The sequence below is a fragment of the Lepus europaeus genome, chromosome 5 (assembly GCF_033115175.1).
Source record: "Lepus europaeus isolate LE1 chromosome 5, mLepTim1.pri, whole genome shotgun sequence".
NCBI lineage: Eukaryota > Metazoa > Chordata > Mammalia > Lagomorpha > Leporidae > Lepus > Lepus europaeus.
The window spans coordinates 120,124,549-120,149,109 of NC_084831.1; the positions used below are offsets into that span (position 1 = coordinate 120,124,549).

General features: G+C 54.8%; 1 protein-coding gene across 1 annotated transcript; it reads right to left on the reverse strand.

The window, feature by feature from the left end:
* Positions 1-1,451: 1,451 nt before the first annotated feature.
* SHE (Src homology 2 domain containing E) lies at positions 1,452-23,167 on the reverse strand. Its single transcript, XM_062193640.1, has 6 exons — positions 22,550-23,167; positions 20,053-20,179; positions 8,024-8,311; positions 5,003-5,159; positions 4,452-4,571; positions 1,452-3,202 (listed from the first exon to the last, which is right to left on the reverse strand). Exons 1-6 carry the CDS (start codon positions 23,165-23,167, stop codon positions 3,016-3,018), a joined length of 1,497 nt encoding a protein of 498 aa, XP_062049624.1. The 3' UTR covers positions 1,452-3,015.
* Positions 23,168-24,561: the final 1,394 nt, after the last annotated feature.

Below are 24,561 nucleotides of genomic sequence, written 5' to 3' on the forward strand. Positions count from 1 at the left end.
AGGCTCCACCCCAGAACCAGGCAGAGAAGTGACACGCGATCCAGACTCCCCCTGCCAGGGGAGACAGGGCATTACCCTCCCACGGGGAAGGGTGTTTCACAGAACGGAAAGCTCTTCCGTGTTAAACATCAGCTGTATCCAATGACAGTCAATGGCAGAGCAGTGACATCGTTAAACAATCCAAGGAACAATTGCAGGCTCTTTCGCACCTGCCCAAGCATTTGGCTGTCCCCTCTCCCGCCATCCTGGGCACAGGCCGCTGAGTGAACAGTCAGCACAGGACAGTGGCTCCAAGGCAGAGGACCCAGGCTCACTTTACGGATGCTTAAGAAATTGCCTCGGGTCTCGTGCTGTGGCGTAGGGGGTTAAGCATCCCATATAGGGTGTTGGCTCGTGTCCTGGCTGCTCCACTTCTGCCCCAGCTCCCTGTTCACAAGCCTGGGAAAACAGTGGAAGAGGGCCCAAGGACTTGGGCTCCTGCACCCAAATGGAAGAACTGGATGAAGCTCCTGGCTCCCGCCCAGCCCACTTCTGGCGTTGCAGCCATCTGGGGAGTGAACCAGCGGAATGAAGATCTCCATCTCTCTGTAACACTGATGTTCTCCAATGGATACATCTTTTTTTTTAAAAAGCACTTCGGCTGTGCCCCCAGGGAGTGCAGGCAGGGCAGCGCTTACCATTTTGCATTCCTATGTTGAAGACACACAACTCCAGTGGCTCAAATTCATGCGGATAAAAGCAGGTTTGGCATCAGAGTTGCGAGACGCGTCTCATGTAGCCCAACAGACCCGGGGTAACCAGCGGAGCAAACGCACCCGCGGCTCAGGGCAGGCCATTTTTGTTTTAAAGGAGGGTGACAAGGGAGAAAGAACACAGGCAGGGCCCACGTTCATTAACAGACACTACTTTTGCCAGCAAAGATTCTGGGAGACAACGTGAGCTTAGAACGAAGGCTGCGGGGAGAGTATCCCCATCTAAAACAGAAGAGGCCCGGACTCAGAGCAGGGGACAGCTCAGGGCGGTGGGTCAGCCGGAGGCTCAGCGAGGAAGCCATCAGGACCCCTGCTGGGCAAATCCCTTTTGGAACACACGGTGCTTTGTGCCACCGCCCAGCTGGGAACCCCTGGCTTTTGTTGGCCTGTGTCACAACCTCAAGGAGAAGACAGTAGCTGGCCACCGCCCCCCAGCCTTCCCCTAATCTGCCACACTTCCTATAACCTCCAGGACAGCTGTGGAGCAACCGGGCTACACACGAACCTCACATCCCTTCCGCCTTTCCCCGCGTACGGAAAACAGCACGCGCGTCACAGACCAGCAGAGGAAGCAGAGCCGCGGGCACGGGACGGAAGCTCAGTCACTTGTGCTCAGGCTGCCTGCAGAACGGGATTCCATCACACATTCATCGCCATCGCTGGGCGCGGGCCAACAATCGTGCAGCGCACAAAGGGAAGTCTAACAACGCTCTCAGCATTTATTAAAATGAGGATAACTGCTTATATTTTCTTTGAAGAATAAGGTTAAGCAAAAAAAAAAAATAAGGTTTCATTTTTGGAAGGTTAAAACAAGTTTAACACAGGAATGATTGGTATATAGAACAGAATAAATATGTGTTGGATGGACTGAAACTCTCGCTATGGAAAATTCAAAGAACACCTCGCACAGTACACGAACCAAGGCTTGTTTAAAACATTCTAACGGTACTTAAACACAGAACGTTCTTTATCAATAAAATCATTGTGCTCCAGTGAGAAAAAAAATTTTTTCTCAAATTTTTTAAAAAATCAAAGGTGACACAACCCTGTGGCTAAGATCTTAACAGAAAAGCAACAATTTACTAATGTCTAAGTGGTAACAAACAATAATAGCTAGAAACATACATTTTCCTAAAATTGACCAAGCCAACCTTTCTATGTGTATTTAAAAGCAGCTTATGGAAGTAAACTTTCCTCGGATGACAGCACGTTGCCACCTGGACCAACCCCGCCACACACACACACCCCTGCCCGTTGTAACGACGGCGCTGCTTGGACGTCCCGCTGTGCCTGTATTTCACAGTGGGTGACTGGGGATGGCAGGCCTGCGACAAGCCATCAAGGTGCTAGTACTCCAGGAACCAACGCAGCACCTTAAGTGGCTACAGATGGAGAAGCCCTCAGCTTCCCAGGTTCTCCTGGGTGGTGCGGACCAGGCTGGCGCGCACGGCAGCAAGCAATCCTGGCAGGCATTGCAGACCCAGGGTCTACAATCAGGTCCCAGAGCTGCACTTGTCTTTAAATTTACTAAAAACACAAAGCAAATCTAAATTTAGAGCAATTTTAAATGATTGAATAGCAACTAAAATGCACAAAGGCAACAGATATCAGAATTTCTATATAATCATCCAATAAGGAAATAGCGGTTGAGCTTTATAAATTTTCAGGATTTTAAAAAATCAGAAATGGAGCCGTGGCGGAGTACTTCATTCTGTGATTTGTTATTACCGTCATGAAGCCGGCTCCTCACAGTACACCGGTGATTGCTAACTCTGCAACGTCCTCCTTCGTCTTTCCGCTTCCGTCAGTGACTTGCTGAAAGCCTGCCGAGAACCGCTGAGACCAGGAACACCACTTCCTCAGAGAGGCCCACGGAAAAGGAGCGCATTCTCGCGAGCTCCAGAGCTGAGCTGGGACGCGTGGAGAGAGAGGACTCCCTGCCCAGCGCTGGCCCCACAGCATGCAGCAGCCATGTGGGTGCTCTGCGGCTCTGCTTAGGGACCAGGCATCCCAGGCAGCCGCCGGCCTGCGCGCTGCTGGAGGACTTGGATGCTCCTGAACTCTCTGCTTGCCTTTCTGGGGGCCCACAGCCCAAACAGGATGCCCCACTCTGCAGGTGGAGGCGGCAGAGAGAAGAGGGACAGGTAAGGAACCGAGTGCATGGAATGGACTCGCGGTCCAAGCCTCTCCCACAGGTGCACGGGGCCTCCCAGCCCCGTCCTGTCCCCGGAGGAGTGGGTGGGGGGCTCGCGGCGGCCCAGTCTTAGTGCAGCTTGTTGTGCACGGGGTGGAGCAAGGTCATGTGCTCTGCGCCTTTGAAGGGCAGCTTCTCGGAGGAGTAGTAGCGCACGAGCTCCGGGATGCTGCCGAACACGGCGCTGGTCTGATCCAGGGTGAATCTGTTCTCCTTGGTCTGGGCCACGATGATGTGCACGCAGCCTTGACTGGTCCTGGGGCCAAGCAAACATCAAGCAGGGCACATGAGTGAGCCCCTGGAGCCTGGGAGCTCCCCACCAGCCCCTGCAACGATGCCGGCCAGATTCCTGGGGCGCCCAGGGGTCTCCTCCCCTCCGGGAATGGACTGCACAGACTTGCTGCTCACCAGTCGGGCAGCATGAGCGTGCGTGTCCTCACTGCCCTGAGCCATCAGGTACGGCGCCACAAAGATGATGGGAAAATGCCAACTCCCGTCTAGCCCCCGAATTACAGACCTGTGCTCACACCGAGCACGGGGCGGCACAGGGGGGCTTCAGCCGTCCACTCTCTCACCACGGCCAGAAAGACAGGTGTCTTGCGTCCAGGAAACAAGCCATGAATGCTGCTACTACTACTGCCACTACTACTACTTCTACTGTTACTACTACTAGTAGTAGTAGCAGTGGTGATAACAATTAAACCCGCTTCCTCTTCCACTTCCCGGGCAGAAAGACCTCGCCCGCTTGTGTGTAATGACGGCTGGCACCGCAGGCTCCCAGATCTGAGCGCCGGCGCCCACGTCAGGCTGCCGGGTCCCATGTATCTGCGGCCGGCCCGCTCGCTCGCGGTGCTCGGCGCCCTTCCCCGCCCCCAGCGGCCCTGCAGGCCGATTGTCTCGGCGGCAGGGGCTCAGCTTCCTCAGGAAGGAAAGGCCGTCAGGCTCCTGACAATGATCCTCCAATGCAGTGCCACCGCGCTCACAGAGCAGTGAGAATTTCCATGACACACGCTCTGGGGCCAGAGTTCTCTGTGCACAGGCAGCGCGAGTGGGGGGCCAGGCAGCACCTCCTTCTCCACCAGCCGGACGGGTATCCGAACTGCAGGTGGCGTTTTGGTGGTCCGGGCATCTGACTTATGAAAGCCCCCGGCCCCCCAGGTGAGGGAATAGAAGACCGACCATCCTGTAGGAGTTACTCTTCCGATGAGGGGCCGGTTCTCCAAGTGGGAAGGCCCACTGCAGACCAGGGGAAGTGAGGTGGAAACGGACCGATGTCCAGCGCTAACGAACCAGGACCCCCACTCTGGTGGCAGAATTGGGACTTGCATCCAACCCCAACCGTGCACGTCATCATGGCAGTTTGTGGGAATGCCCCTGAGCTTCTGGTGAGACGCGGCCCTGGGGGCGCCTTCCAGGGATCTCGTTTTGGACAGGGAACCTCCCCGGAACAGGAAGGGCCGTCACGGGGCACCCTCCCCTTGGAGGCGGTGGGCGCGGGTACTTACTTCAGCGCGATGGAGTACCTGCTGCTCCCCGACTCGCTGTTCCGAACCAGGTAGCCGGCTTCTCTGCAGGGCTGTAGCCGGCTCTCGGCCTCAGCTCGGGTGATGGCGCCATGGTACCACCTGCAAAGGGGGCGGGGGAGACGCCTGAGTGCCAGATCCAGACCGGGCATCGCGCCACAAAGCACTGCTTGCAATGAACTTCCCAGCAGCCCGATCCGGGTCCTGGTCCCACTCAGAACAGACAAAATACAGATGGGGGCGGGGGTGAGGGGCTCTGGATCACAAAGCCTCGCAATCCCACCAGAGGGAGTTTGCAGGCCAGAGTCATTTGAAAAGCTTTCACCCTGGCTAGGAGGACGGAATTGCAAATAAAGCTTCTTGAGATGTGGTGCACTTTCCACCCTGCACGAGTGTGCCAGACTGGGAGAGACGGGCTGCATACCGAGCCCCACGGCACAGGCGAGGAAGCGCGCACAGCACAGAAGCGGACGTGCAAGCTGTGCCCGCATGCGGCCGCCGCGAGCCTGGCAGAGGCTCTGCAGGGGACTCACGGCTGCTTCTCCAGGGGCAGGCCTGGGTCCACTTTCTCGCCTTCGCTGTGCTCGGACAGGGCTGGCTTCAGGATCTTCTGGGTCCAGCTCTTCTGCCGGTGGTGCTGCCTCGGCGCCTCCTCCTTCACGGCCGGTCGCTCGGCGCCTTCGAACTGGACTGCAAGGAAGACGCCATTCACCGAGGGGGCCCCGAAGCAAGGCGCCTTTCCCATGCTCTACGCCCGCTCCGGAGCTCTGCGAAAAGCCAGGGCGGCAGAGCTCCTGCTGTCTCTGGTGCCTGATCCCGCTGCTGCTACCTGCGCACGTGCGGCCCCTGTTCTGCTGGGCATTCCTCAGCTTCAGAACATGACAAGAAACCACTTCAATGTACTCAGCACGCACGTTCAGCATTTTCATAATGAAAGACTAAACACGGCCGGCGCCGCGGCTCAATAGGCTAATCCTCCGCCTTGCGGCGCCGGCACACCGGGTTCTAGTCCTGGTCGGGGTGCTGGATTCTGTCCTGGTTGCCCCTCTTCCAGGCCAGCTCTCTGCTGTGGCCAGGGAGTGCAGTGGAGGATGGCCCAAGTGCTAGGGCCCTGCACCCCATGGGAGACCAGGATAAGCACCTGGCTCCTGCCTTCGGATCAGCACGATGCGCCGGCCGTGGTGGCCATTGGAGGGTGAACCAACAGCAAAAAGGAAGACCTTTCTCTCTGTCTCTCTCTCTCACTATCCACTCTGCCTGTCAAAAAAAAAAAAAAAAAGACTAAACACATTCATGGCAGTGACTCCTTGCAAGAGTGTGTGTGTCTCATTCTATGAAACCAAACAGTTCTTTTCTATGAGATAACAAACAGGAAAATCAACTCAGAAACAGATAGGAACACACCAGAGGCGGTGACATCCAGGCTGGACAGGAGACAGTGAGGAAGTGGCAGTACGGATACAGGGCCACGACAGCAGCGGGCACCCACAGAGACTGACCAAAATCAGTACTCGACTCAGTACTCGCTTTCAAACATATTACTGCCATGTCCATCGGACCTTTTATACTGGCTACACTTTTTGTTTTTTAAAGATTTCTTTGAAAGGGAGAGTTAGAGAGGGAGGAAGTGGGGAGGGGGAGGGAGGGAGAGGGGGAGGGAGGAGGAGAGGAGAGAGTGATCAATCTTCTATCCGCTGGTTCACCCCCCAAATAGCCACAATGGCCAGGGTTGGGCCAAGCTAAAGCTAGTAGATTATTCTGGGTCTCCCACATGGTCATCTGCTGCTGCTTTCCCAGGCGCACTGGCAGGGAGTTGGACTGGAAGTAGAACAGGCAGTGGCTTAATCCACTATGCCACAGCGCTGGCCTCACACTGGCTATACTTCTAGTTGCAAACCTGACTTTATAGTTAGAGTGATGTTATTGTGGTCAGTCAAGTAGAGAAGCTATACCTTGGGAGAAGCAGGAGGGAGGAATATCTTGACTATTTATTGACAACCTACTCACCAACTTTCTCTGAAGTGATTTAAAAAAGTCACACTTGAAGAATTGGATTTCTTTAGGAGGATTTTGAAAACGAGACAGAAATCCGAGCTTCCCCCAGCGTCCCAGTTACCTCTCCCTGTAGCCATTCTAGCCAGCACTGCCATTTTATACACAGGGATTTTAACCAGAACTGGAGAAAGCTGCTCCCGGGCCGGACTTGGGGCGCAGAGGGTTAAGCTGCCACCTGCGTCAGCTGGGGCCATTTGAGGAGTGAACCAGCGGATGGAAGCAGCTTTCTCTCTGTCTCTCCCGGTTACTCTGCCTTTCAAATATTTTTTAAAAAATCTTAAAAAAAAAAAAAACCAAAATTTATTTTATATATATAAAGAAAGAAAAAGCTGCTCCCAGTCCAACAGCTTCACTACTGGGAAAAAAAAGTGCTCAGATGTTTCCTCAGTGGTCACTTAAGGCACTTCCACAACAGCTGCACCTGAGCCGGCACCCGCAGGGTCGGAAAGAAACGCGACACCAAGGGCTCCGCTTCAGCCCTGGCCTTGAACCACAGCGAAGTGCTTAACTCCCAACCTCAAGTTCCTCAGGAAAAAAAGAGACGTGCAGTGAGGAATATAAAGGAAATGGATTTGGAAGACAGGTAAAATCCTCTCTTCTTGTTCATCGGAACATCACAAACACATCACTGTCAACAACAGTCACCTTGCTGTGCGACTCATCTGGCGGTGACTTTGAACCTGCTGACCAGCCTCTCCCGGCCCCTCTCCCCTCCCCGCTCTGGTAACCAGGATCCCACGCCTGACTTCTTCGAGGCCAGTTTTCCATATTCCACATGAGTGAGATGGTGCAGTGAGGGAGGCCTGAGGTGCAGGCAACCCAGGTGCGTATACTGAGGCAGCACACTGTGCTCAGTGAGCGGTACACTTGGTGCCAATCAAAATCAAAATTTCTTATTAATCTAGGAGAGAGAAAAGAACTCCCATCTGCTAGTCGACTCCCCAAGGTGCCCACAATGGCCAGGGCAGGACCAGGCCCAAGCCAGGAAGTGGGAACTCAGGCCAGGTCTCCCTCGTAGGTGACAGGAGCTCCATGGCCTGCGGCCTCCTGGGGTCCGCATTAGTGGAGAGCTGGGGTTGGGAACCAGACCCTGGCAGCCTTACGTGGGACGTGGGCATCTTAATCGCTAGGCTAAAGCCCACTCCTTTAACTTTTAAATGCCTGGCATCCAGGTTTTGTTTTTTATTAACATTTTTATTGATGATTTACTTGAGAGCCAGAGGCAGACACAGAAAAACCTCCCATCTGCGGGTTTACTCCCTCAAAAGCCCAATAGGACCAGACAAGCAGACAGCCGGGCACTCAGTGTAGGTCTCCCACGTGGGTGGCAAGGATCCAGCGAGTGTCCCAAGCAGCGTTTTAGGCAGAGTGCCCGCCACTGCCTCCCCCCTTCCCCCATCTCCCATCCCCCAAGTCTTCCAACAAAAAGAGGGGCTGGTGGGTGGGCTCCATGGGCGGAGCTCCAGTAGGGGCATGGCAGCCGCAGGCCCCACCCTCACCTGACAGCGCGCGCACGATCTGCTCCCTCTTCCACTCCCAGGGCTGCTCGTACTCGGCCGCTGGCCGCTCGTCACTCTCGGGCAGCCGGCTGTCCGGGGGCCGCGCCTTGCCATCAGCCGGCTCGTAGGGCGTGTCGTAGAGCTGCGGCGGCTTGGCCAGCAGGTCCTTGGAGCTCCGTCTCTTGGCCGAGGCCTCCGCCTTCCCGCCGTCCTGCCCGGGCTCGCAGGGGCTGTCCCGTAGCTGAAGCGCCTTCACCAGGGGGTCTTTGGAGCCGCGGCGCCTGATTTCTGAAAAGCACAGGTCACACACACTAGGTGGAGAGCAAAGGTGCCCCGGAGCCCGGCCATTAACCCAATCACCTGTGCACCGATGACTGCCCCTGCGGTTGAGGGTGGCAGGCCACCCACGTTGCCCCTTAACGGGCTGGCTGTTTCCCAGCGGGACTCCAAAAGCGCGAGGCTGGAGCCCACAGTGTCCTCCCTCCGGCCAGGCCACGGCTGAGCCAGACAAGGCCGGCAGCCGAGCAGTTGGAGCGGGCAGCACAGGGGCAGCCGGGAGCACCCCAGGGAGCCGCAGCCTCCAGTTACCTGCTCCAGCTCCTGCTGTCGGCTCTAAGGTCACCTTCCAAGTTTTTAAAATCCTGCTGGCAAGCCCAGAGCAAAGGGTTTTTACCAAACATCTGAGCGCTTGAGATGTTGCAAAGCAGAGCTTCACCCCTGCACAGGGGCGACACTTACAGGCCTCTGACAAAGTTCTTGACTTGGGGGCTGCTTCAAACATGGGGGGCGGGGGGAGCCAGACCCAGGCACTAATAAACACATCTGGTTTCGCAGGAAATCAAAGCAGAGAGGCGTGAGGGGTAGCACCAGTAACCTGACCGCTCACCTTTACTGCTGGTAGGCGCTGCCCTGGGTGCGCTGCCCGTCCCCCCACACTGACAGCCACACCAGTTCCTCGCGCATCACAGAAAGGCAGGCCCCAGGAGAGAAAGCTGAAGGGAATGGTCCAGACCAGGCGTGGCGGAGCCTGGATTCCAAAGCAGGAAGCCGGCCCCACAGCCAGGGGCCAGCCAGGGGCCATGCCAAGTGGAAGAGAAATGGCAGATGAGCCGACTTTCCAGGGGAGGAAGCTGCCCGCGCCAAGGCACAGAGGTGGGCACTGGACTCTGGTCCTGCTCCTGCCAGGGGAGTGGACGGAGAAGCCTAAAGCACAGAATGCCGGGAGAAGCAGCCGCAAGGGTAGGCCAGCCAGGCACCAAGGGGCAGAAGCTCCAAAAGCAAGGACAAAATGTCTGGATGGTTCTGCAGGCAACGCAGCCATACTTCGTCTTTAGAACAGGGAGTAGCAATTATATCCGCGTTTCACTGGAGGATACCTACACACACAGTGCACAGCCTGGCCCGTGTATCAGGGTGCCAGCGTTGGAGTGCCAGCCCTGCCCCCAGTCCAGCCTCCTGCTAATGCGCACCCTGGAAGGCGGCAGGTGATGGCTCGAGTAGTTGGGCTGCTGCCGCCCACGTGGGAGACCTGGATGGAGTTTCTGGCTCCTGGCCGGATCCAGGGATGTTGTGGGCATTTGGGGAGTGAGCCAGTGGATGAGAGCTCTGTCTCACCGCTTCTCAAATTAAAACAAACCAACAAGCAAACAACCGACTGTTAAAAAGTAGTATGGTCTGGCCGGCGCCGTGGCTTAACAGGCTAGTCCTCCGCCTACGGCGCCAGCACACCGGGTTCTAGTCCTGGTTGGGGCGCCGGATTCTGTCCCGGTTGCCCCTCTTCCAGGCCAGCTCTCTGCTATGGCCCGGGAAGGCAGTGGAGGATGGCCCAAGTCCTTGGGCCCTGTACCCGCATGGGAGACAAGGAGAAGCACCTGGCTCCTGGCTTCGGATCAGCATGATGCACCGGCCGCAGCGGCCATTGGAGGGTGAACCAACGGCAAAAAGGAAGACCTTTCTCTCTGTCTCTCTCTCTCTTTCAGTCCACTCTGCCTATCCAAAAAAAAGTAGTATGGTCTGAGCAGAGGCACAGAAATGGAGGGGAAAAAACCTGATGCAAACTGACCAAGCAGCTGCTAACCAGCCAGCCTAGCACAGTGGCATGGGGACTGACCAGCCTGGAGCTTCTAGGTGGAGTAGGAGACAAAATTGTGAGTTTGGAAAACCAGAGCTGGTGACAGAGACCACATGGAACTTCTCCGGTTCCCTGCACACTACGCTGCCTCACGTCCACCGTGTCCTGGGGATCTTCGAGTCCTTTGCAACCTTGTCCTTTGGAGAAGCCTTTTCTGCCCACCTTCTCCTCCAATGGCCCACAGTGCGATGAGGGGCCGTGGTGGTGCCAGCCCACTCCCACCCTGCCCTTCTCCCATGGCACAGATTTCTCTGTGGTTGCGTATTCCCGATGTGGTGGAGACCACCAGGGAAGGGACCCCCGTGCCTTACATGTACAGCACGCGCAGTTGTGAAATAATGGCTGCGCACACACATGCACGGGAGGTGGGAGGGCGGGCAAGGGGCTCTGGAGCCTCTCCCGGCAGGGGACAGCGTGGATGTGCAGGGGGCCGTCAAACAGTTGCTCGTGAATGGATCGCTGTCACTACTGTGGGAATGAAGGCACTCGCTGGAGCAGAGTGAAAGCCAGAGAGGCTCAGAGGCAGATCCCAGGGCTCCCTCAGCCAAGTGCGGCTGGAAGTAGACAGGTGGGCAGGAAGAGGATCCAAGGGAGCAGCACCAGGGAAAGAGATGATGGAAGGACTTTCTCTCTGAAACTTCCAAACAGGATGTGAACAGGAGGAGAATCAGCCACTCCCTAACAAGGAAAAGATAGCAACGAGAGGAAGATACTAAATTCAAAACCTGTCCATAGGTGAGGTTACCATTTTGCTGTGCGGGGCCCTCTGCTCTCTCATGAGAATCACTGGGGAGCTGCTGACTTAGCAGATCCGGGGTGCATCCTGGGAGGCAGCTTCTAAGAGTCCCCGGGACAGTCCATCAGGCAGCTGAGCCCCAGGACCTCTGCCACACCTGCTGGGTCTCGGCGGTCCTATCACAGTTCTCCGCTCTCCAGAGCTAACCTCTCCTGGCTGGCCCCAGCCCGAGGATGAGGGCACCGCCTGCTCCCCAAGACCTCCACGTGGCCATCTCGGGTCCCCAGGCCAGGCCAGATGCCTGGGGTCATCTGAGTTCAGGATTCTATCTCTGGCCCAATCTCCCGACTTCCAATCCTACAGCTTTTTTTCTTCATTGCCTATTCCAGATGGGGCTACGGAAAACAAGAAACAAAAACATACTCTGTTCTTGGTTCAGTTAAGATAAGGCTGGAATTTCTAAAAAAGAACTTTTCTTAAGAACTAAGAAAAAGGAAGCAGAAAACACAAAGGAATTCCAAGGATGAATTTTGAGTTTTAGGTTTCTGATCAAAACTTGTTGACCCTCGTGGAGAACATCTGGCACTGGCTGGGAAGTCCTTCCTCAGGTCCCCCTTCATCCTGCCCCAGCTGAACCACGAGGAAGACGAGGAAGACGGAGGGATGCTGGCTCCAAGGAAATTCAAGTCAGTTGGCATTAAAATGATACCCAGTGATAAGGATCTTAAGTTCTTCCTTCACCTTCGTTTGAGGTTTTCTTGTGTAATGAGAGCCTTATACAGGATGCTACTTCAAAAAGCTCACGAAAAATGCGAGGGGTAAATTTATTTTGGTAGGAAAAAAAATCAGAATTTGTACAAGGGGGTCTCCAAGTTTTGTGCAAAGTGTGTACTGTAAGAGAACTATGCATGAATTTCACCATTTTTTGCATGGGCTTCTTGCACCAAAACAGACATCTTTCATTTTCACTTGCTGTGAGCTTTTTAAGTCCTCTTGCATTCCTTCCTGTTATAGGCTGCGTAACAGTTTGGATGTCCCCACAAAGGCTCATGTTTGGGGGGATTGACCCCCAAAGCCTTATGTTAATGAATGAGGGACTAAGAGGGAGACTTGACCTAATTATGGCACCCAGTAGAGGGGGTCCAGCGGGAGGTCCTTGGTCACTGGGGGCTTGCCTGGGAAGGGGACGCTCCGGAGAGGGCTCTGTTCCTTGGCTCACCCTGAGATCCATCCATTGTCCTCATCAGAGGACCGATGGACAACCTAACCTTGGACTGAGAGCTCTGATCAACTTCCTCCCTCCCTCAGTAACTCTGCACAGGTCCTTGTTACATAGTAACAAGAAGTTACAGGGTACACTGGGAGAGCTGGGAGCGGCTGGGAAGCCCACAACGGACAATGTGCCTTCCTCGAAGGGTTCCAGCACCAGGCAGAATCTGCACACTATCATCTGCTGAAACAATGTTCAACCAAGGGAAAAAGGCTGTGCACAGGTCCCCGCCCCTCCACGGGGAGTGACCCCCAGTCCATTCCAACACCTGGCCACCCCTAACCTGAGGCGCCATAGAAACAGAAACAATCGCAGGGCTGCGAGCCGACCCTTCCTGCAGGGAGAATAACTCCTGACGTGCAGAGCTGGCTCCAAGAGGAAACGAGCCTGAGAAGGAGGAAATGGCAAGCGGAAGCTACACCCTGGCTGCCGACAGAGGCCATTTACCACGGCAGACCACGGCACATGGACGGCGGCAGATAAACACTGGTTCGCAGCCATCGCCGAAATGGAGCGCTGACCTGCAGCACTCAGCTGGGCAACGGGTGGCGTGAAACCCGGCGGGGGCTGAACAGGAGCGCTCAATCGCCATCTTGCTGCCACTTTTTTTTTTTTTTTTTTTTTTTTTTGACAGGCAGAGTGGATAGAGACAGAGAGAAAGGTCCTCCTTTTTGCTGTTGGTTCACCCTCCAATGGCCGCTGCAGCTGGCACACTGCAGCTGGCGCATCAGGCCGATCCGAAGCCAGGAGCCAGGTACCTCTCCCGGTCTCCCATGTGGGCGCAGGGCCCAAGGACCTGGGCCATCCTCTATTGCCTTCCCAGGCCACAGCAGAGAGCTGGCCTGGAAGAGGGGCAACCAGGACAGAATCTGGCGCCCCAACCAGGACTAGAACCCGGTGTGCCGGCGCCGCAGGTGGAGGATTAGCCTAGTGAGCCACGGCACCGGCCGCCACTCGCTTTTAAAGCCAGCTGAAGACTAAGGCTTTCTTTACCAGACTGTCGCAGTGAGCTGTTCCTGTTGCTCTCAGGAGCTCAGAACTCTGACAATGGGGCTCTCTCAGGAGCGACTACAATGTGCTCCCACGAGTCCTGCATACCCAGTGTCTCACCGAGGCCTCCTAACAGTGACATCTGTGTTATCCCATTTGCACGGGTAAATAAACTGAGCCCACAGCGATGCAGCAGGTAGTGAGGAGCCATTTATTCCAGACTCCAGAGCCCCTGTTTTTTTTTTTTTATGCTCAAAATATTTCATGTCAAATGTTAATGACAATTTCTAAATAATGCACCCTTTCTTCTGATCCCTTTTATGTTTCTAAAACATTAAATTTGGAGCCTCATGGGGGTCTGTTTTCCTCTTGGAATCAGAAACAGGGCTGGTAGGCAGCTTTTTTTTAACTCACATCTTTTATCACTGCATAAGCTTTTGATTTAAAGTTTCTTTAATTGTTTCTTAAAAGATAAATCGAAATATCTGAACAAAGCAGGGCTAAGTCAGAAACCGTGACATTCACTAAGTAGGAACAAGTTACATAAATCAGATTTCATTTATAAATTTTTCCTTAATCCTTTTATTAACAGAGACTTTTTTTTTTTTTTTTTTGGACAGGCAGAGTGGACAGTGAGAGAGAGAGACAGAGAGAAAGGTCTTCCTTTGCCGTTGGTTCACCTCCCAATGGCTGCTGCGGCCAGTGCACTGCGCTGATCCAAAGCCAGGAGCCAGGTGCTTCTCCTGGTCTCCCATGGGGTGCAGGGCCCAAGCACTTGGGCCATCCTCCACTGCCTTCCCGGGCCATAGCAGAGAGCTGGCCTGGAAGAGGAGCAACCGGGACAGAATCTGGCGCCCCATCTGGGACTAGAACCAGGTGTGCCGGCGCCTCAGGTGGAGAATTAGCCTAGTGAACTGCGGCGCCGGCCTAACAGAGACTTTAATACCAAGGTTCTTCTTTAGACTGGACTCTGTTTACCAGAGGTGGGCACGCCTGGCCCGTGGGCCATATAAGGCCTCGGAAATCATTTGGTCTTATTCTGCCAAGGCTGCTGCAGGTGGGACTCGAAACTCCAGAAATCTACAGCAGGCTTGTTTTTAAGTTGATCATTCTGTGTGGCCCGCGAATGATGTTATAAATATCCACACGGCCCTGGGCAGAAAAAAGGTTCTCCACCCCTGCTGAGTTTAAACCAACAAAACCATTTGGAAGCAAAAGTAAAATTTAAACACCATCTTCAACTGGAGTTCAACAGCTAAAACCAAAGGTTGATGAATGACCTGGTATCTCCACTGTTGAGCTGTACAATTTGGATATTATTTAATCTTTCGGTCATATAAATTTTCTTCAACTTATTTTTTTTAAAAACCGTACTTTAGCCGGTATTGTGGCATAGAGGGTAAAGCCGCTGCCTGTGACACTGGCATCCTATATAAGTGTGGGTTTGAGTCCCAGCTGCTCCGCTTCTGATCCAGCTCCTTGCTAATGGCCTGGGAAAGGCAGAGGAGGATGGCACAACAGTTTGGATCCCTGTCGCCCATACAGGAGACCTGAATGAAGCTTCTGGCTTTGGCCTGGCCTGGTGTTGGCCATTGTGACAATCTGGGGAGTGGCCCAGTGAGGTAAGACCTCTCTCTCTCTCTCTGGCTCAAATAAATAAATAAATAAATAAATCTTTAATGAAATAAAAACCTACTTTATAGTGCTGCAGGATTTAGGGAAATAATTTGGCAAGTTTGGCTCATAGTAGGTCCTCAATATAGCTATATAATACCAACTGAAGGAAGAATTCGTAAGCTGGTAGCTGTCTTAAGGAACTTCTAAAGACCAAGCAACATTAAAGTTAATTTTTGGGGCCATGGAGTGGGTTAAGCAGTGGCGTGCAGTGCCGGCATCCCATTTGGGTGCCGACTTGATTCCCAGCTGCTCCTCTTCCAATCCAGCTCCCTGTTATGGCCTGGGAAAGCAGCAGAAGATGGCCCAAGTCCCTGGGCCCCTGCACCCACATGGGAGACCTGGAAGAAGCTCCTGGCTCCTGGCTTCAGCCTGGCACAGCCCTGGTTGTTGCGGCCATTTGGGAAGTGAACAGCAGATGGACGATCTGTCTCTCCTCACTGTGCCTTTTAAATAAAAAAAAAAAATTTTTTTTGACAGGCAGAGTGGACAGTGAGAGAGAGAGACAGGGATAAAGGTCTTCCTTTGCTGTTGGTTCACCCTCCAATGGCCACTGTGGCCGGCGCATCGTGCTGATCCAAAGCTTGGAGCCAGGTATTTCTCCTGGTCTCCCATGCAGGTGCAGGGCCCAAGCACTTGGGCCATCCTCCACTGCCTTCCCGGGCCATAGCAGAGAGCTGGCCTGGAAGAGGGGCAACCGGGATAGAATCCGGCGCCCCGACCGGGACTAGAACCCGGTGTGCCGGTGCCACAAGGTGGAGGATTAGCCTGTTGAGCCATGGCGCCGGCCCAATCAGCTGCATGCCCTGCTGGATGGTAGTCCCAGCTACTCCTCTTCTGATCCAGCTCTCTGCTGTGGCCTGGGATAGCAGTAGAAGAGTAGAAGATGGCCCAAGTCCTTGGGTGCCTACACCCGTGTGGGAGACCCAGAAGAAGCTCCTGGCTCCTGGCTTCAGATTGGCGCAGTTCTGGTCGTTGCAGCCAACTGGGGAGTGAACCATTGGATGGAAGACCTCTCTCTCTCTGCCTCTCCTCTCTCTGTGTAACTCTCTCAAGTAAAAAATAAATAAATCTTTTATTTAAAAAAAGTGACTTATGCTAGTATTGCCTTGTATTAACAGTTGTATCTTGTGAACAAGCCTTTGGATAAATCTAAGGGAGAATTTATTTATAAATTCATGACTTTTTAAAGTTTAGAGCAGGGGCTGGTGTGATGCTGCTATCCCATACTGGAGTGCTGGTTCGGCTGCTCGGCTTTCAATCCAACTCCCTGTTTATACAATGGGGAAGGCAGCAGAAGCCAGCCAAGTACCTGGGCCCCTGCCACCCGATAGGAGACCCGGATGGAGTTCCAGGCTCCTGGCTTTGGCCTGGACTAGTCCCAACCTTTCTGGCCATCTGGGGAGTCAACCAGCAGATGGAAGATCTCTCTTTCTCTCTCTCTCTCTCTCCCTGTCACTCTGCTTTTCAGATGAATAAAATAAAACTTAAAAAAAAAAAAAAAAAAAGGCAGGTAAAGCCACCACCTGCAGTGCCAGCATCCCATACAGGCGCCGGCTGAAGACCTGGCTGCTCCACTTCTGATCCATCTCTCTGCTGTGGCCTGGGAAAGCAGTGGAAGATGGCCCAAGTGCTTGGGCCCCTGCACCCACATGGGAGACCTGGAAGAAGCTCCTGGCTTTGGATAGGCCCAGCCCTGGCTGCTGTGGCCATTTGGGGAGTGAACCAGTGGATGGAAGCTCTCTCTCTCTCCCTGCCTCTCTCTAATTTTGCCTTTTAAAAATAAATAAATAAAACTTTAAAAAAACAAAAACAAAAACAAGTTTCAAGCAGGGGTGCACGCTGTGGAGAGGGTGAAGCTGCAGCTTAGGAAGCTGCATGCCCTGCTGGATGCTGGTCTGGGCCTCTTGTGCTCTGCTCCCGACCCAGCTCGCTGCTAATGCTTCTGGGAGGCAGCAATGACGGCCCAAGCACTTGGGTTCCTGCACCCACGTGGGAGACCCAAATGGAGATCCCGGCTCCTGACTTTGTCCTGGCACAGCCCTGGCTGTTGTGGGCATTTGGGGAGTGAACCAGTGGATGGAAGGTGTCTCTCTTTTTCTGACGTTCAGATAAATAAAAATAAATTTTTTAAAAAATCCGTCAAGACCAAAGTTATGGCGGAGGATGGGGGGTTGGTTCCAGGGAGCCTTGGTTCCAGTGACTTGGCCATGGGAAAGTCATCAGTTTCTCCCTGCCCCTTCTTCCTCTGTGCCTGACAGCCCCACGCTCTACTCACACTTTCTCAGTGACTTATCTTCTTTTTTATTGCTGTTAGGTCTATCTCCCCTTACATTGTGAGGTCCAAGGGCAGGGGTCGCAGGGGTTGTCTTTACAGTGTGCCGGAGTGCAGCACAGGGCCTAGTCCACTCTGAGTAAATTCTTAAGAAGAGTGGTGTTGGGTTTTGTGAAAGAACACCACGGGCAGTATTCTAGATGCCCACAACGTGGAAGCCAGGCATGCTATTCCCACCTCACAGGGAGACAAGATGCACCTGCACGGGGCGGCAGCGACACAGTGCCGACTGCCCCCTCCCCTCACCGTGAGATCCCACTCTTCAGCGGCCCCTCCGCGAGCCAACCAAAACCCCCCATCTATCTCAAGAAACACAGGAAATTTCCAAATGTAGACTTGACAACCGAGCCCCTGAGCTTACAAAAAAAAAAAAAAAACAGCAGCAAATCTTTTATTTCCAGCTTCCAATAAACTCACTTCCTGTTATTCTGTCCAGCCGCGAGTATGTTCCCTACAGTGATTGGGGTGTTTGTGACAAACGAGGGGGCTTCAACTGTTCAAAATGTCCAACGTTTTTGCATCAAAATAAATACAACTTTAAATTCCACTTCCATGAAGATTTTGAATTTCTTTTGTATATTTTAAATGAGGAAACTTTAAAATCCATGACTATAATTTTTCAAAGTTGAGAGCAAATACTTATTACTAATTTAGGAAGTAATTTAGATTTTTAATAAAGCTGAATTTATCCACTCATTGAATACATTCATTTCGTACTCCTAAATGAATTTATTCACATAAACTATTTAAGACAGAGCTAGAATTTAATAAACACTCAAATATTAAAGGGTAGCTATTCTTATTAGGGCATTTATTTCACGTTGGGCAATTTTGATTTTTAAATTCCCTGCTCCCGGTGCATCTGCATGGAGAGATGCCCGCTCAGGGGTCACGTTTATTTCTGCCAGCATCATTTCAAGTCTGCCCCACGGGCCAGGTGCAGTGGAAGACCTGTAACAAGGGGGCCTCCACTGTAGTCCTAGCTTGTGGAGCTCTTGTGGCAATTACATGGAAAAAAAAAAAGGTATATTCATTTTTAAAAAGCACAGCACTGTTACCAGTGTGGCTCCCCAGTAAACAGCTGGCACAGTATAAAATATTTTGAGCAAGGGACTGGCACTGTAGCATAGTAGGTTAAGCCTCGCCTGCAGTGCTGGCGTCCCATAGGGACACCAGTTCATGTCCAGGCTGCTCCACTTTTGATCCAGCTCTCTGCTACGGCCTGGGAAAGCAGCGGAAGATGGCCCAAGTGCCTGGACCCCGGCACCCATGTGAGATACCCAGAAGAAGCTCCTGGTTTCGGATCACCTGGCCACCACCATTTGGGGAGTGAACCAGTGGATGGGAGACCTTTCTCTCCCTGTCTGTAACTCCTGTAACTCTGCCTCTCAAGTAAATCTTAAAAAAAAAAAAAAAAAAAAAAAAAAGTTAAGTGAAAGAGGATGAGAATAAAACCAAAAGTCAATCAAATTCAGCATTCTTTTGGGAACTGCTTTTTTCTCAATTCTATATTCTTTTTCCTATCCCTTCCAAACCTCAGGTATTTTTTAAAATTCTGACTAAGTTCATTTTCACTTCCTTTCATTCACAGATTTCATGAGGGGTCACAGTGGGTGCCCCGCGGGGTCGCAGCCTGGCCGGGCCCGCCCACCCCGAACGCGGTGCCTTATCTCCGGGAGCAGAGAAGCAGGAAACAGAGCCGGGCCTTCCTGTTGCTGCCGGTGTCCTTCTGAGGCCGGCTCAGCTCTGTAGGGTGTTGCCGCGGCTCCGCGCAGCGCACGGAGCAGAGCCAGGGGCTCCTCTCCCAAGCAGGAAACGAACGGGGCTCCCTGGGTTAGCGCTCGGAAGCGACTTCTTCATTACAGGTCAAAGAAGGCTCAGGAACATGAAGTGAACAGATCACCGACTTTAAGACCCGCAAATGAATCTAAATACCTAGTTTACATTATTCTTTTTTTTTTTTTTTTTTTTTTGACAGGCAGAGTGGACAGTGAGAGAGAGACAGAGAGAAAGGTCTTCCTTTTGCCATTGGTTCACCCTCCAATGGCCGCCACGGCCAGCGCACCGCACTGATCCGATGGCAGGAGCCAGGTGCTTATCCTGGTCTCCCATGCGGGTGCAGGGCCCAAGCACTTGGGCCATCCTCCACTGCACTCCCTGGCCACAGCAGAAAGCTGGCCTGGAAGAGGGGCAACCAGGACAGGATCGGTGCCCCGACCGGGACTAGAACCCGGTGTGCCGGTGCCACAAGGCTCTTAAGCACTCTTAACATCGGCATAAGAAAACTACAAGTGAAAGGGGAAAAAGTTCACCACCACAAATGACACTGCTTGCTAAGCTCACAAATGGCCATCACCAGGACTTGAAAAGGTACAAGATTAGCTGAGCTTGGTCTCAGGTGGCTTGCCTTGGGGGGCTTGGCTCGTGAGAGTGATAAACTATTCCTTTGTGATTAAACTTCTTGCTCCACATTCCTCTACCCGTAAGGAAGATCAGGTCACATTTGCAGCTTTTAACGATGTAAAAGCCCGTACACCTCTGTGTGTGTCCTTTGGTGTAGATTTGTGAGTTCGATTACAGATGTGAAAGTTTCTCAAAGTGGCCAAAAGTACACGTGATGAGACAATCTTAACACTGAAAACAAATCACACTCTGAGCAGATGTGCAAAGCCCTGTGGAGATCTTGCACAGAATCAGAAAGACGCTAAGGACGCCCGCAAATTCCTACACTGAAGCTGCCTGGGCGCTCCCATCCTGGGTCGGGGTCTCCTCTCCATTTCTTCTAGTCAGCGGGGTCTGGTTAAAGCGCCTTCTCCCCCTCTCTTTCCTGAAAATGCTCTGGTGACTACTTCACCAGGCCCCAAGGGCGTGCGCGGAGAACCCGGGCACTGACCTGTGATCATCTGCTGGGCATCGTACGGCTCCATGTACCCGTCGTTCTCCCCTACTCGCTCCGCATCCCTTTGACCCTTGGTCCGTTTGGCATCGTAAGGGTCAGCGTAGTCTTCCAGAATGATGACCTGAGAAGGAACCAGAGGGCAGATTATCAGGTTCCAAACGGCAACGGTGTCCAGGTGGCCACTGCCTCTCCCATGGATCCAAAGAGAAGCCAGCGTCTCTAACCAGCTCCAGGGTTTTTGCACTGGATCAGGTGGCCCAGCTGGGCACAAACATCTGAATTTGGGGGGAGAGGGGAGTAACTGATTTGCAACCATTCATCCAAACTCTTTTCCTTACCCCCAAGTCTCTCTTCACTTTCCTTTCTCTCCCTTTAACACACCATTTACAGTGGGACTTGGAGGGCAGCTGTCGCTCTGAGCATAAAAAGATGAAGCCGGTCTACCGCATACCCCACGCTGTGGGCCTTCTAAACTCCGATCAGCTGTGCAACTGGCCACAGCGAGTCCGTTGGTCAGCTACCAGCACTGGCCAGGCACATGAGCCTGATGCTTGCTTCCTTCCCATAGGAATTCATAACAGCTCTGAAGAGACAGGCTTCAGAGAGGAGAACCGGCTCACGACCAAGCAGTAGTCCGAGTTCTAGGTTCAGCAATCCCCAGGCCCACGGAGTCTCGGGCTACGGATCGGAGAGGGTTTTGCTAAGTGTCTGCGTTTGACAGCATCCACCTTCCTTCCCCAAAACAGGAGGTGTCCGGAGGGGTGGTGTGTGCAACAGTTCTGCTCTGCAGTGGCCGGTGACAACACGGAGGTCGGGGAGCCCTTCTCTGGGGAGGCGGCACCCAGCCCGCTCTGCAATCTCCAACTGCATTCCCCAGAGTTCATGGAGCAGAACTACTGGCACTGGCAGGTGGCGTTCAGGGGCGTGAACAGACTAGAAGGGAGTGCTGTGCTTGGCAGGAGACAGCCTAAAAAGCTTCAGACATCCAGAAGTGACAACCATGAAAATAATCAGGCCCCCAGCGCACAGGACTGAGCCCCACGCCCCCCAGTCCATTCTTCAAGACCGGCCCCACCCGTCCTGCAGATACCTGGCACAAGGAGGAACAAAAGACAGAGCCCAGCAGCCAGCTGGCCCATGACGGACAGATGCGCAGAGGCCACATCCGTCCCTCCCCAGTGCCCTGCTCAGTGCATGGCACGGGGCCTGCTGGAAAATGTATGGAGAAATAATAGGAGTGCCCAGCGCAGGCACACGTGGTCTGTGCTGTGGGCTCCTGGCTCTAGCCAGGTAGACAGCACGTTTGAGGCCAGGGCAAGAGAAAAGCAAAGTTCTCAAGACAGAAAGTGACAGCCAGGGCTGGAGTCGGAGATCTCAGTTTGACTCTCCTCTCTCCCCCAGAAGAGAGAATATCAAACAAACCAGACCAGACCAACTCCTCCCTTAAGAACGGACAGCCCCTTCCCAAGTTCTGCTTCTTTTCTCAACCTTCCCACGCCGACGGCACCCGGAAACCCTCCAGCATGCGAGAGGCAGGTGACACTTTCTTCTCTCTTGAGCTGTGACTTCTCAAGGGCATTTCCTGGTCAGAGGCTGTACTCCCCAGAGACCTTCACGTCCTGTGCGCCTTATCCCATAAGCCGCTGCACACCCCATGTCTATGGAAGGGATGAAGGAGCTGTGATCCCGGAGTGTGGCTGAAGCCCCGAGCCGCTCTTTGGGAGATGCAACTGCAAACAATGATGGAATTTCCAGACCAGCAGAGAGTGGGGGGTGCGTTTGGGGGCGCCCTGAAACGCACCCTTGTAGAGTTCGCAGATTACCACTCCTCAGGTTCCAAAGTCTTCCTGGATGTCAACATTTTAATAAAACACTGGGTTGAGATGCTTCTCGGAAGGCCCACATGCCATCTCAGAGTCCCGGGGCTGAATCCAGCTCTGCTTCCGCCTCCAGCCTCCTACCAGCGAGCACCCAGGGAAGCAGCCGAGGATGGCTCAAGTACTTGGGTCCCTGCCACCCACATGGGGAACCAAGAGTTCCAGGCTCTTGGCTTCGTGTGGTTCATCAGCTCTGGCTGCTGCCAGTATCTGGGGGAATAATCAGTGGATGAAGATCCCTCTCCATACGTCCTTCTACCTCTTTGTCTTTCAAACAAATAATTCAAAAAATAAAATAAACCACTTATACAAAGGAGTCAAATTTAGCAAAGCAGGCCTGTATCATTCAATTCCTCTTCTAAAAACTGCTAGCAAAATTAAGCGGGTAGAACATTCCTGCTACGTTCTCCACCGCCAAGAATGAGGGCTTTTCAAGATTTAAAGAAAAGCCTAATGATTTTAAATGGTCACGGAGGAGTCGCCGAAAGGTAGCAGGGAAAGGACCTTAGGACACCCAGGCTCACGTTTCCCCAGGTGCAGAGCAGCTTGGGGTTCGGCAGACTCACTCAGCTCCCCTCCCACGGAGTGGTGGTCCCCCGAGGCCGGATTCTTACCGTGTCCTGCTGTTTAGCCAGCCTGCCCTTGTCCAGCTCGGGGCCCAGGGAGGAAGGGGAAGAGGATGTGGAGGAAGAGCTGCTGCTACTGCTGCTGCTGCTGCTGCTGCTACTGCTGCCGCCGCCCGGGTAGCTGCTCTTGCCGTTCTTCTCCTGAGCGTCCACCTTGATGAGCCGGTTGATGTAGGTGCTGCAGCCCGAGCTCTTGGCCGCGCTCCGGTGCGGCTCCTCCTCGGTGGTCCGCGAGTTCTTGCGGCCCTTGCCCGCCGCGGCCTGAATCAGACCCTGCAGGCTGTCCCGGGACAGCCGGCTGTCCTTGGGGGCCCCCACGCCGGACCTGCTGCCCCCCAGCTCGGCCGCCGAGTTCTTGCGGCCCTTGCCCGGGACCGGCCCCACGCCGCTCGCCTCCGAGTTCTTGCGCAGTTTGCCGCCACCCGCGCCCCCCGGCTTGGCCCGCTCCGACGCCGTCTTCAGGTTCAGGGGGAACTCCTTGAACCACTTGGCCGCCATGAGGGGGGCCTGGGCGGCGCGGCTCAGGAGCGTGGCGGCCGCGGCGCAGGCGAGCGAGGAGGCCCAGCCGGGACACGGAGAGGCGCCAGGGGTCGGGGGCCACTGCATTCCCCGGCCCTGGGGCGCTGGAGGCCGCGGCAAGGCCCCGCGACGGCTGCTCCGCGCGCCCCCGGCCGGCCGTCGCCCACGCCCAGCAGAGTGGGGCCCCCGCGTTCCGGGGCTGGAGGCCGGGGCGCCGCTCCGGACACGGACGGCCGCAGGCACGACGCGCGGGCGCCCCGCCCAGGGCTCGTCTTCAGCACCCGCACCGCCCAGGGACACCGCGGCTCTCCGGAGGCGGCGGCGCCAGGGGCTTCCCCTCGGCTTTTCCTCCCGCGGAGGCAGAGGCCGAGCCCACGGAAGCCCCCGACGGCCCTGCCCACGCTCGCAGGGACAAGAGCGGAGGCGGCAGAGTGTCCCCGGCGCCAAACCCGACGGCGGGCGGGCGGGCAGGCGGGCGGACGGACGGACGGCGGGCCGCCCACCTCCTGCGCGCCCCTCCCCTCGGCTCCTGGCGCCTCCCAGCCCCGCTACCTCCCGCCCGGAGCCGGGTGCGGCGGGTCTTTGGGGACCGGGGCACGAGACCACAGCAGCGGCTGCACGTGCCGCCTGGCCGCGCCCGCGAGGGCTCAAGGCCGCCCCAGCCGCACCGACTCCCCCATCTGCCCCGAGCCGGTTTCGCACGGGCGCTGCCTTCAAACGCGGCCGGAGCGCGCCACGTGCGCCGCGCGCACCGCAGACCCCGGAGGGACGGCCCTCGGCCCCGCGCGCTCTGCAGACTCTGCCGGGAGGTAGCGGCCACTTGCCCCCGCGCGCCCCTGCTCGCCGGGAGAGCGCAGCCCGCGGGAGCGGCTCTTCCCGCCCGGCCCCGGCCGCAGGCCGCTGGGGATTGGCTGCGGCTCGCTGTCCCGCCCCGCGCCCCGCGCCCCGCGGCGCCGAGCATCCTGAGCGCGCGCGGGGAAGGCGCGAAGGCTGTGCGTGGCGCAGCGGCCGGACGGCGAGGCCGCGAGAGGAGGTACGGCTTGCGGGTTCCAGGCCCAGGCCGCCTGGCGGGGACAGGGGCTTCAGGGGGCTGGTAGGGACATTGCACCCTCTTCCCAGCCTGCCGCAGGTGCGCCCCGCTGCGGCCCCAGCCGCCCCTGCCTGGCGCTGTCCCGGACCCTGTGCAGATGGGAAGCGCTTGGTGTTCCCCCTCCTTTCGAAGAAGATTACAAAAGTTTTTTTTTTTTAAAGTTTAAACTTTATAGAAGTCAGATCTTTAATTTAAAAAGCACAGACGCACATAAGACCTACGTAAGCTGTCAAAGAGAAGCGGAGCGACGCTGGCCACCATCTGCGTGGGTCGGGGAAAGCGGCGGGAAGCACTCCTACCGACCATCCTCCAACATACTTGATTTTTTATGTTAAATACAAAAAAAAAAAAAAAAGCTTTGCTGAGCTTAATACTGGAAAAGCCACCCGTC